The sequence below is a fragment of the Podarcis vaucheri genome, assembly GCF_965113315.1.
Source record: "Podarcis vaucheri genome assembly, chromosome: 3".
NCBI lineage: Eukaryota > Metazoa > Chordata > Lepidosauria > Squamata > Lacertidae > Podarcis > Podarcis vaucheri.
The window spans coordinates 34,551,882-34,564,784 of record NC_138761.1 but is presented as its reverse complement, the minus strand read 5'-3'; the positions used below and the strand labels follow the sequence as shown (position 1 = coordinate 34,564,784).

Here is a 12,903-nt window from a genome sequence, read left to right as displayed (position 1 = left end):
TATTTCTTACAAGACTGAAAATAGTATATAAAGGTTGTAAAGCATGAACATAAAAATATATATATACTTGGTGAGAAAACAGGAATTTCTTAGCAAGCCATAAAATTATGTTAGCAAAGAACTGAGGAAATTCTAAAGCAACACTGATTGAAGAGAAGTGTAAAGTTTCCATGGTTATGATTATGTGCAAATTAGCTGCACTGATTAAAGTGTGGTCTTTCTGAAGAACAGAGAAAATGGTTCAGATTCCACAACAGAATGCATACACCAATTTTAGAAATGGCTGTTATGTTATATAAATTGTGAAGACATTTGCTGTTTGTATGTTTTCACATGCTGTCTTTTAATTTTTGTTTTCATATGGTGAATAATAACAAGTTTAACGAATCTAGACTTCAGATAGAAACCCTTTCGCACAATGCATAGACAACATGCCCAGGCTGCAATCCTAAATTCACTTTCATGGAAATAAGCCACATAGAGTTATTCCAAATATCCTAAAGCAAAACTTGAAGAGAATCCATGGGCTATCATCAAATACAATTCAAAATGTGGTCAGTCTCCAGACTTGCCATATACAGCAGCGGAGCAAACCAATTGGGCGCCTGGGGCGGCGCATGTGCCCTGCGCCCAGGGGCGGGGCCAGCTGCCCACAGGGGCATTGCTGGGTCTCCAAGGAGTCTGCCTGCCTCCTCCCTCTCAGCCGCCCTACAGCTGAGGGGGAGGTAACAGGCGGACGTTTTGGGGCAGGCGCGGAACCTGTGGACGCTCAAGCCACCGCATCACTCCCAGGAGAGATGCGTGGCTCAGGCGCACTACAGGCCCTGCGGTGAGTGCTGCCCACCATTCTGTCACCTCCTTCAGTGGTGACACCAGGGGTGGGCTGCACCTACTGCAGCCTCCTTGCTACACCCCTGGCCATATAACCAGGACATCCGTAAATAAACAGTTGACACTGCTTACAGAAAGTGGCTGGAGATATTAGATCCCCACCGAATTAAGTATTGGGACAACTAAGCAGAAAAAGGATAGGAATATGTAAATAATAGCATAGGAGGTTGATTGCAGTGGGCTTAAGCATGCCTAATTCTGTGCAGAATTCTTATGCGATGTGTATATTTCAGATTTGAGATCTCGCAAAGAAAACAAGGTCTGGGATTGAAGCTGTAGGTTCTGTTGCTGAACAGCAACTGCCCTGCAACACTGGACATTATTTGGGAATCCAATGTGGAAGAGGAAATTTTAGAGCAGAACCTTGGGAACTGCAGTTAGTTAATTTCACAAGCATGGATCAAAAACTCAATTAAACAAACTAGGTTTATTGCCAGATCAAGTGTTCTGCTGAGGCTTGATGGACCTCATGATTATAGAAGGACAGAGGTCATAGGCAATTGTCATCTACAGATGTCTGTCTCCAGAGTGTAAAATTCAAGATTTATATGTTACCACCCACTATGAGCATGTAATATTGTGCTACGTCTTTATAATCAAGCCTGTGTTAATTAAATATTGGTGCAATATGGAAATATAAAACATTGCTATGTTTAAAATTTTACTTTTTAAGTTCAGGTCCAGATAAGAAATTACTATTTTGAAACGTACTGTTTGAAAAAAGAATAGGGAAATAATTAAGGAAGGATACTTATTTTTACCTTCTGGGGAGAGCCCTTGAACCCATCTGTCGACATGCGTTTGCACAGACCACATGTTGCTCCTCTGCACTCCAAAGTCTAGGAAGGTTGGCACATTATTGCAAACATGCAAAAATAAAAAATGTTCTTGGAAATCTTCATATGACATCCTGACGGAAGAGAAAATGAATTTTCAGGCAGGCTTTGCATACTTCTACATTGTACAACAACTACACATATATTTTCAATCCTGGTTTTGCAGCCCTGAGGACTTGAAATATTTTTGAAACGGAATTTGCATGGTGCTAGAAAATGAATGGCAAAAACAGTTGGCAGTTGCTTGTGGTGAACAGCCTATAGATTGACGGTCCTTTTCTTAGAAAAAAACTTTACCGAATTGTAGTCTGGGGTTGCATTCATCAACCTATCGCTAAATAGAACTTTGCAAGAGCAGAACAACTTCTGCATGTGCAGTTGTACTTTCCTTCCTCTCCTCCCCAATCTGCAATCTGTTCTAAGGTTTCCCCCGGCTCTCTGGAGCATTTTTGGGGATGGCATGGGTCATGTGCTGTGGGAGGAAGGGCAAAGTCCCCTTGTACAAGTTGAAATTGTTCCACACAGATATTTATTGAGTTGAATACAGCCTCTCATCTTTAATATAAGTGTAGCAGGACCCTGAAAAGAAGAGTGGCTCACTGCAAGAAGATTATTTATTATTAATTCAATTTTTATCCTACACTTTCTCCCGAAGAAGCCCAGATGGCAACATATGGAGATTATTATAGCTTAGGGGCCTTAAATCTAGAGCACAGAGAATCACAGAAAGACAAATTGTGCTAATACCAGAACTCGCCGTTATCCTTGTCTTCATACAGAGATTTCTTGTATTGCTTCGGGACTCGATCCCATTCCATGGAACTACAAAAGAGGACAAGGCCATATGAAATTAAAAATTAGGTTCCTAATTTGCCCAAACGAGTGACATGGGTGTGACCAAGCAGGGCCTGACAAGCTGGAATCCCTTTGGAAAGGTTCATTGTAAATACACCAGCAGAAGAGCAGTGAACACATTTCGGTTTATGAAACACAGAATCATAGAACCAAAGAGTTGGAAGGGACCCTGAGGTTCATTTAGTCCAACCCCCTGCAATGCAGGGATATGCAGCTGTCCCGTACGAGGATCGAACCTGCAGCCTTGGCGTTATCAGCACCATGCTCTAACCAACTGAGCTCTCCACACCCACATACGAGCATAATAGAAATCAAGAGCACGTAGACAAATAAGGGTTACATGGAAAACAAAATAGAATATGAATATGCAGCTTAACTTTTAAACATTGCTCTAAACAATAAACAGCTAAAGAATAAACAGCTTAACCATTGCTAAGTCCTACATCGGATCACCTAAACCCCACAAGCCCTCTAGTTAAAGCTTACTACATTTCCCCAGCTGTCTTAACTACAGGGTGACTCAGTTTAAGAGAAAACGTTACTACAGTCCTGCTTTAAAATTCCAACAAGCAGGCTCCTGTGGTCTAAAACACATTTTACTAAAGAACAGTTCACAATCTTTCAGTTTGCGATTGAATCAGTTCATTTTTTTTTTATTTTTTAAAAAGAAAACTTCACAAGCACTTGCCATCCTTTTAAGGCATTTTTCTCCTAATATACACATTTTTTGTGTATTCAATTCTCCCTAATGCAATGCATCCTTTTTGCTATTTTCACCAAGATGTGCCTTTTTATGCACACGTTTTCCTAACAGGCACATTTATTTTTTTTGGCACATTGCTTGATTGGGGAACTGTAGCGCAAAATTTAGAGAAGTGCAAATTGCAAAAAGATCGTTGTGTTTTGGTTCACACGTTGCTTCAAAAAGTGTGACTGGCAAAAGCCAACAAGCTGTATGTAAATTATAAATGTCTGGATCTGTATTACTGAAGCCTAATCTTCTATAGCAGTAAACCATTTTGGACCTTAAGCTGCCTCCGTGTGGTGACTGAAACTGGGGTCAACTTCCACTGCGTGGGTGTGTCACCCAGCGCTGTCTTTAGCATATGCACCGCATCTGCCCAGCACCCCCAAATTTAGTTTAGCCCCCAAATTAACACTACCACACTTAAACTTCTAAGTATTGTTTAGGCACCTGCTTAGAAGAAACATCAGTTGTGTCAAAGGTGCTGCTGACCCCACTGCCACATAGCAGCTCAATACAATGCGTAACATAATAATTTGATGTAAGAGTTAATTTCGCGTGCACGGCACTGTTGAGAATGAAAACGCCGTCGTTGAGTCTGACAGGCGCCGCCATTGTGAATGACAAGCACCAGCACCAGCGTGGCACGTCTTTGGTAAATGAGCCCACAAAGTCGGAAGTCCTTTAGTGAAACAGTAGGTATACATTTTGGTAATACTTAGGTACAGTGGTACTTCGGGTTACATACGCTTCAGGTTACATATGCTTCAGGTTACAGACTCCCCTAACCCAGAAATAGTACCTCGGGTTAAGAACTTTGCTTCAGGATGAGAACAGAAATCGCGCAGCGGCAGGAGGCCCCATTAGCTAAAGTGGTACCTCAGGTTAGGAACAGTTTCAGGTTAAGAACAGACCTCCGGAACAAATTAAGTACGTAACCAGAGGTACCACTGTATATATGTACAGTATTTTGTTTTTCTAGCTTGATCAAAATTATTTATTTCATAACAGGAGATAGTTAAGAGCTTAGGTAGCTTCAGCAGCGGGCGCCCGGCGCCCCCCAGAATTCAGCACCCGGGTGTCCTGAACCCCTTGCACCCCCGGGTAAAGACGGCCCTGGTCTCACCTCAGATCCCCAACATGCTTCTCTCTGCCACTCCATTTTTCCTCACAAACAGGTAAGTCAGGTTAAGACCTTAATAGCAGAGTGAAGATTTGAACTCTGGTCTCCCAGGTCCAAGCAAATTAGACTGACAGACTTGCATTGGTTTGCTATGTGTCATGCATTTGCTGTTCTTTTTGAATGTGTGATTCTATTTTGGATTAAAACTTGGCACAGATCACTTTGAATGTTCTGAATGCACCGAAGCTGCTTGATGGCAGGTTGCTAAAATACAGTAAACAAATCTGAATCCGATGCACTGATAAAATGCTACAAAAAAAAGAGAAGCTTGATAGAAATGCTCAATCACATGAAGACTGCAATATGTACATTACCATATGTATGATATTGTGATTGCTTTGGGGCAGCATTTTATCAATGTGCATATGTGTATCAGTACTGGGGGCAGGGAAAATCTAATGGGGGGGGGGAATAAATTCATTAGCTTGTCTTCCACTCCTGGTTCCGCTATGCATGAACGGATTGATAAAACACAGCCCAAAAAACAGTCATGTAGCTGAAAGCTGCAGTGTATGAACAGAGCTCAATATAAAATTCATAAATTAAAAAAAGAAAGAGAGAGTGATGGATGAGTACATATGCATCACTTCTACTTTGGAAATTTGGATGGGGTGAATTTCAGAAGCGTCACTCGTTTCTTTCAATGCTTAGTTCTTCCCCCAAAGCTTAACATTCAGCCACGAATGGGCACTGAACAAATTGCCAGGAGTAAGAAGCTACACACTTCATTCTTATGTCCTGATCATGCAACTTTGTTGTTCTGGTGCTTAGAATGTCATACAACGAAGAGAATGAAACAGTTTCTGTTGGTTTCAATAGTCCTGGATGGCACTTTGGCATTTTGCTGCAAAAGTCAAAGCAGCACACACCACGTGCACACACACTCAGGTGCAAGTGCTCTCTCTCTCTCTCTCTCTCTCTCTCTCTCTCTCTCTCTCTCTCACACACACACACACACACACACACTGCCCCTAAGTCAAGGTGCACAGTAGCCAAGACCTGCCAAATCATTTTGGTGCCTGAGGCAGAAACTCCTACAAGCACCTCTCTCCCTCTGCGAGAATAAAAATGCAACAATAATAAATAACTCAAAATGTACTGACTTTTCAGGATACCCGAAACCAGCTGCCTGAGGTGACCATCTGACTATGCCTAATGGTACGGCTGACCCTGGATGTACTTTAATAAAGAAATAATTCTTTGCATCTTTAGCTGCTGATATTACCTCTCAGCAATACCACCACACAGACATTGCAATAGCTATCCAGCTGTGTTAATTCTCAAGCTGCAGCTTTATAATTAAGTGATAATTGTGTTGTATGCATAGCATTAACCAAGCAGAATTCAAGAATTGTATTGATCCATGCAGTTTAAGCCTGCTCCACCCAAATTTCAACTGTATTGAGATTAGAATTAAACTTTGCAAAACCTGGGAAATTACTATAATATACTATACTAACTATACTATACTATACTATACTATACTATACTATACTATACTATACTTCTTAGCTGAGCTTCAGTCACACCAGCATGTAGATACTAAAGAACACTTTTCAGGAAAGATTATTTTAGAAGCCCAGAGGAAAAGAAGATGGCTATATAAAATCGTAAAGCAACTAGTATACTGTTGCACGTATACTGCTCTTGTTTTTCCGTTTTCATTTGCAAATTCAACAAAGAGAAAAAAATGAAAAATAAAGGATTATGAATACTGTACAGGAGCATATTTTCCAGATTTTTAGCTCTGTGGTAGTGGGTGAGGGCCAAATCATGGGACACTACCCAACCACTGGTAATTTCTTTTAAGTCTTATTGATCTCAACCATTTCATGCTTGAATCATTCGTAGTGGAATCAATGAGACATAAAAGTGCTTAATTTTGATAGACTGCACCTAGGGTAATTCTAGGGAATTGTTCTTAGGTGTGAGGAAAGAAGAAAAAGGAAATAGCATACCCAAAATGAGAGCCGGTTGGGAAGGGCCATGGCTCAGTTGAACAGCGATTGATTTTACATACAGAAGGTTACAAGTTCCCTGGCATCTCCAGGCAGATCTGAGAGAGAACCCTGTCTGAAATTTTTGAGAGCTTTGGCTAGGGTAGGCAATACTGAGAGAGATAGTCGGGTGGTTTAATTCAGGATAAAGCAGCTTCTTATGTTCCTATGACCAGAACATAAAGTGTAGAAGATGAACTTTGGAAGTGTTGACCAGGGCCAATGGGGGTCCCCCAAAATGGAAAGGAAATTTGGTGGCAGGGAGCTGAAATGGTTTTGGGCAGTAGAGGCACAATAATATTACTTTGATGGCAGCCAGCAGAGGCAGCTTTACTCCCGCTCCCTTGTTCATCTTAAAAAAATAATAGCTTGGCCACTGCCTGTGGTGGTAGCAACAGCAGCAATGAAGTCCTTTTTGATGGCAAGCGAGCAGGTGGAGTACAACTCAGGTGAGATCCAGCAACCATCTTGCTCTGCTGCTACTGCCCACCTCACATGGATGCCACCATTTTAGCCTCAGCAGCATCAGAGGCCAAGGAAGGAAGCTGCAGCAGAGCAGAAGAGTCGCTGGGAAGCTGCCTCAGTCTGTCCTGCCTGTTCCTCCGAGGCTTGTCTGGGTCACAATCTGGGCAATCAGCAAAGAAAGAGGGTGCACAGTTTGGATGCACTTTAAGGCGAACGGGGAGGGATTGGCGAGCAAAAGTAGCAGGGGCAGCAGCCCCTAATGAAATAAAACATTTGAAACCATACCGATCGCTCCATGCTCCAATCCACTCCTTATGGCCATAAGGATTCCAAAGTCTAATTAAACGTTCCTTCATACCCATATAGGGAACCTATTAAGAAGAAAGAAAAAGTCAACAGTAGCATCTTGTATATTGGGGGTGTTTTGTGGGGGAAAGAGACGTGCAAAAGCTTCTTCTATTGTATTTTGGGAGGCTCACTTTAGTTCCTAACTTTGTCTGCATCTAAGGAACAAAGGATGTAAACGGCCACACAGTGAAGTTGCTTAAATCCCATTGCCTTCAATAATAAGCCTTACTATGCACAAGATGGTAGGCAATGCAGCTTGTTTTTTTAATTATGTGGAAAATGCATTATTTTTGCAATACACAAAACAAAAACTGCCTAATAAAACATGGGAGCAAAATAAAAATAAGTCCTGGAGCACTTATTAAGCACTAAATAAGTCCTGTACACTGTTGTAGCATGATTGAAACTACCTTATTCACACTTATGGAAACAGTATGTGAAATGAAACACAACTATCCTTAGAAATCTGCACTTCTCTGAATTTTGCGATGCAGTACTTCAACTAAATGTTTGTATATTGGGAGAAATGTGCATACAAAAATGTGTATATTAAGAGAATTTATTGGTGAAAACAGCATATAACAACAACAACAACAACAACAACAACAACAACAACAACAACATTTATTTATTATTTATACCCCGCCCATCTGGCTGGGCTTCCTAATAATATGTGTATATTAGGTAAAATGCGACCAAAATAATGGTAAATTTTGTATGTTTGTTTGTTTTAAATTGCAAACTGATGCAGAAATCAGGAGAAATGACACTAAGATTAAAGATAAACTGAGATAAACTAAAATTGACAGATTCATTCATCTTTAACTGCAAGTTACCTGCTTGTTAACATGGAGCATAAAGCTATTAATGACTACTTGCCATGGTGGCTATGTTCTGCCTCAAGAGGCAATAGGCCTCTGAATGCCAGTTACTAGGACTCAAATGTGTGGCAAGTGCTGTTGCACTGTGGTGCTGCTTGCAGTCTTCCCATAGGCATCTGGCTGGCCACTGTGAGAACACACGGCTGGACCAGATGGGCCATTGGCCTGAATCAGCCGGCTCTTCTTAGGTTCTGATGATGCCCTGGATGGGAGCACTACTTTAATACATGTGGAACAGGAGTCAGTGAGTTTGGTCAGGTTCACAAAAGCATTTACAGTGGTACCTCTGGTTACATCCGCTTCATGTTACGTTCTTTCAGGTTTCCGCGGCGACCCGGAAGTACCGGAAAGAGTTACTTCCGGGTTTCGCCGCTCACGCATGCGCAGACGCGCAAAATGACACCACACGCGTACGCAGAAGCAGCGAATCGCAACCTGTACATGCGCAGATGCACCGCTGCGGGTTGCGCTTTTTTCATGTTGCGAACGGGCCTCTGGAACGGATCCCGTTTGCAACCAGAGGTACCACTGTATTGGCTTTGGGTATGAGCATTCAGCTTCCTAATCAGGTTTCTTCAGGCCACAAATAAAGCCAATTATAACCTACAGACACGAGCAGGAAATTAAGATCTTCACATAGCCCACATAGGACAAAGGAAGCAGCATCAATATGTAGAAACTACATTGTAGCTTCTTTTAGGAGATGCTGCTTTCTGTGCTCCCAGTTGTAAATAAATTCGAAACACGAGAAGCTTCCATAAATCTTAGAAGGTTCTCACCTTGATATGTAATCACTGAGTTCTGGGTTCTGCTCTCAGCTAGATATTAACAAGTATCTCTGCCTCTAACAGCCAACTAAATAATGTCTGTTCAGTCTTGATGTGCCTTTTCCTACTGAGACTTTACTCTTTTCCCATACATTTCATTTTCAAGTTGCCACAAAATCTTACAGCTGGTTTAAGTCACTGAACTCTCATCTATTTTTTCCCCATAAAATGATGCAGTGCCAATGTTGTCTTATAGGGGAGAAACAGGCTAAAATTTCAGACCATTCAATTATTGGGAGCAAGAATCATGAAATCCATTCTTCTTCTTTTTCCTTAGGGCCAAATCAGACATGCAGCCTGACTGCTCTCCCCATCCCGCTTCCTGGTTTTCTGATGATATTGCATGGAGAATGTTCAGGATACAAAGACAGTCTGCAGCCATTTATGAAGTCCTGTTGGCTCTTGCTGAAGGTTTGAATGGGCTGCAGGGTGTTTTCATGCATAGCCCAGTTCATGCAAAACTTGTGCAACCCCTGGACCCAAATAGATCACATGGGGGGAAATGCAACCGTTTGGATATTTTGCTGGCAAGACTCTAACCAGCAGACTCTCAAATGCACAATTATCTAAGGAAGTTGAGAAGGGGGCAAGACAAGGAGGCAGGGCCTCAAGGGCTAGTTGGGAAGCTTTCAAATGCTGCATTTAGCCTGGGGACTGGAGATTTCCCATCCCTGGGTTAGAGTAAGCCAAGAGCATCAGGAGGTGTGTTTTATATATATCTCTGTTGAGAAAAATCATGGGCATATTATTTGAACCAGTTTGGCTCCTAGTGTATAGTTAATGGTTAATGCATTATCACCAAAGTTTATAGTTTAACTAAAGTCATTATAATTATAAGGGTTTTTACATTAAAAAGAGAATAGGCTAAATTGTAACACTATGAATGCAATTATCTCTTTTATTTAACACTCTGCATGCCACTGGTGTGATTCGTGCTCCTTCCAAACAGTAGTCTATGTTTGGGGTCTCCAGTGTGGTGCCTGTGGACATCATGGCTTCTTCATATCACCCCCCCCCCCACACAGTGCCTGCCAAAGCCCCCTCACCCTATCAATTCTTTTATAGAAAGGTTTTTGGCTTTTTTGAGGGTTGGGAGAGCTGTGTGTTAGTTGTACATTGCCTTCTTTTTCACTCGTGTTTTAGTAGAATTTCTGGGGTGGAGTGTCTTGCCTGTTTTGTTTGGAAGGGAATCCTAGCATTACCCAGTTTTCTCCTGTGAAATGGTGATTTTGTGGTGGCCCCAGGCCTGAAATAGTTGGGAACCCCTGTTCTATGGAGCATTTACACCACCTGATTCCCAGTTCTTTCTCAAATGGGTGTGAGCATTATGGCACCTATTAACTACATATCATTCATAAGCAATTGTAGGCAGCGTATGTGTTTGTGTGGTGATGTGAGGAGTACTAAAGTTGCAAGGGAATGTCCTATGCCATCACTTGGTCCCCTTGGGCAGCTGACAGGGCCCAAGCAAAGCCCACAGCCACTGTGCCCTTTGGACAACCAGGTCCAAGAGCTTTCAGTTTAATGGACTTGAAGTTTTCCCCTGTAGGGCATTAAAGGTAAAGGGACCCCTGACCGTTAGGTCCAGTTGCGGATGACTCTGGGGTTGTGGCGCTCATCTTGCTTTATTAGCCGAGGGAGCCGGTGTACAGCTTCCGGGTCATGTGGTCAGCATGACCAAGCCACTTCTGGTGAACCAGAGCAGCGCACGGAACTGTCGTTTACCTTCCCACCAGAGCGGTTCCTATTTATCTACTTGCACTTTGAGGTGCTTTCGAACTGCTAGGTTGGCAGGAGCAGGGACCGAGCAATGGGAGCTCACCCCGTCGCAGAGATTGACCCAGCCACCACTCCCTCCCCCCAGTTACCACCACTCCCTCCCCCCAGTTAAGCCCACAAGTGTAGGAAGGGGCCTGGCACAGATCATTTAGTCGAGGGCCCTGCAAAGAGAGGTATCTGCAGATGCTTAACAACGCACAAAGGTCTCTTGTTCAAAATAATGATCTCCAGTTTAGCTCTGCATAGGTATTCCATCACACAGCCCTTCTCTCTTTTGCAGAAAGTTGTAGTTCCCAGAAGAACTACACACCATGTTAGTGAGCATTCTTAATGCTGCAGAAGGAAGGCAAGCCAGAGGATTAGTCAAGGTCATTGTCCGCTTTGGCCATTTCTTTTGTCCTTGTTGATATGAGCATCGTAAGTGATGATTCTGGGGGATGAGCACTGCACTCACCTTGAAGGCAGACCCACTTACTGCAGTAAATCCTTTGCTTTCTTTTGCCATTGCTGGATTATTACTTTCTGCCAAATTGATCTCCTTCCCCAGAAGATGATATTAAAATTTGGGGCAAGGGAAGGGTGTATGCTCGGGAAAGATAAACCTCGCAGGTGAAGAAAATGACTTCTTCATCCAGCTGTGAACTCTTGACCCTGCACTTTAGCATATTCTGAGCAATGTCTCTTTCACAGGGCACTTTCCCACAGCAAGTGTTTTGTGGACTTGAGGTTGCTCATGCCTTTAAGTTTTGTACAAAATGCCACATTACACTTTCCGTATTAAAACACTGCCTCGTATTTCCTTCCTTATTTAACCTGGATTTTCTATTTCCTTTTAAAAAATTGTGTGTTTTTTAAACATATTGGATTATCTGCAGAAATGGTAAACTGTGTTTAATGCTATTGGGCGGTCTCTTGCATCAATACTTTATACCTCAGAATTAAATTAACTCCATGGATTCAGCCCACAGAAGTGTCCGTTCATTTAATTTGTTTCGGCCTCTTAAAACTTGCCTGAGGCCTTTTTCTGGTAAATGGGTTATCTTCTGCCACATCACTGGCTGAACCAATGAGTGTTAATTATGGGCTCAGTGTTTCATCATTCTTGATAGTTCCCTTAAAAACGACTAACTGGCTGTGTCACCTTGCTAACTTTATCATTTCTTTACTTCTACATAAAGCCACCGGGTTTCAGACATTTCAGGAAGGCAGGAATGAAATTATGTGATCTCAGTGACGCATGGAGGTCTAGATTAGATCAACGGAATGTTACCTTCTGGTCCTAAAAGCAATGAATTATGAACATGGGGATGGAGAACAGCGGGCCAGCTGCCAATTAGGAGAGAGGGCTGTGGGAAGAAGACGATTAAGAAGGACAGAAATAAATGTTTCCTCTCTCACCTCTGCAGTCTCCACAACAGTGTAGGCATGACCTTGAACAATTCCATTCTTCTCATATATGTCATTTTCCTGAATGGAGAAAGGACAGATATAAGCTCTCTAAAAGCATTAGCAAACATATTTTCATTTGATCCAGTCGATGTGGTTTGTTTGATGACGGGAGAACCAGGGCCAGCCAAAGAGATTTTGCTGCCTGATGGCAAAGGACACGATGGCGCCCCTCACCCATTCCCATGTACAAAAGTTGACTGGGGTGACGGTTGGCTTTTCTTTTATTTCTTTCAACACTATGTCCTCCTCTGCACTTGAGGGCATCAGGCTAGTTTAGTGGGGTACAAGGCAGGCTGTGTGGTACATATAGCTCTGTCCTCCAATCAAAGGAAGCATTCAGGGGGCGCTCAGGAGGAACAGTAATGTTCCAAACCACAGCCCTCCCAACATCTGCCACCTGAAGCATTTGCCTCACTCTGCCAAATGGTAGGGCCGCCCCTGACGGAATCTCCTTTAATGGAAGGAGCTCAGTCACAACTGTTTTAGAGATGCTGCTGCTACACAACAGCCTGCACAACTTGTGACTGACAGTTACTCAGCTAAATGCAGACCAGTGGTCTTTTGTTGCCAGATGCTTGACAGCCTCCTGGCTTTGTTGTCAAAGGCAGCAAAAACAAGAGGTGTACTGAGTTCTTATTTTGCAGGGT

General features: G+C 42.6%; 1 protein-coding gene and 1 long non-coding RNA gene across 4 annotated transcripts in view; one reads left to right on the top strand and one right to left on the bottom strand.

Moving 5' to 3' along the window:
* Nucleotides 1-12,903, top strand: part of LOC309527917 — an 80,449-nt gene that overhangs the window by 28,779 nt on the left and 38,767 nt on the right. The window lies entirely within an intron of this gene.
* The window catches only part of CAPN13 (calpain 13), an 89,551-nt gene that overhangs the window by 38,931 nt on the left and 37,717 nt on the right, over nt 1-12,903 (bottom strand). For all 3 annotated transcript variants that reach the window (XR_014217396.1, XM_082214828.1, XM_082214829.1), the window contains 4 exons: nt 12,206-12,274; nt 7,258-7,343; nt 2,475-2,549; nt 1,653-1,801 (listed from right to left, as the gene is read on the bottom strand). Coding sequence is in view for 2 of the 3 variants with exons in the window: in XM_082214828.1 (XP_082070954.1) it covers nt 1,653-1,801; nt 2,475-2,549; nt 7,258-7,343; nt 12,206-12,274 (379 nt within the window). In the remaining variant the exon portion in view is untranslated. The remainder of the gene's footprint in view (nt 1-1,652; nt 1,802-2,474; nt 2,550-7,257; nt 7,344-12,205; nt 12,275-12,903) is intronic.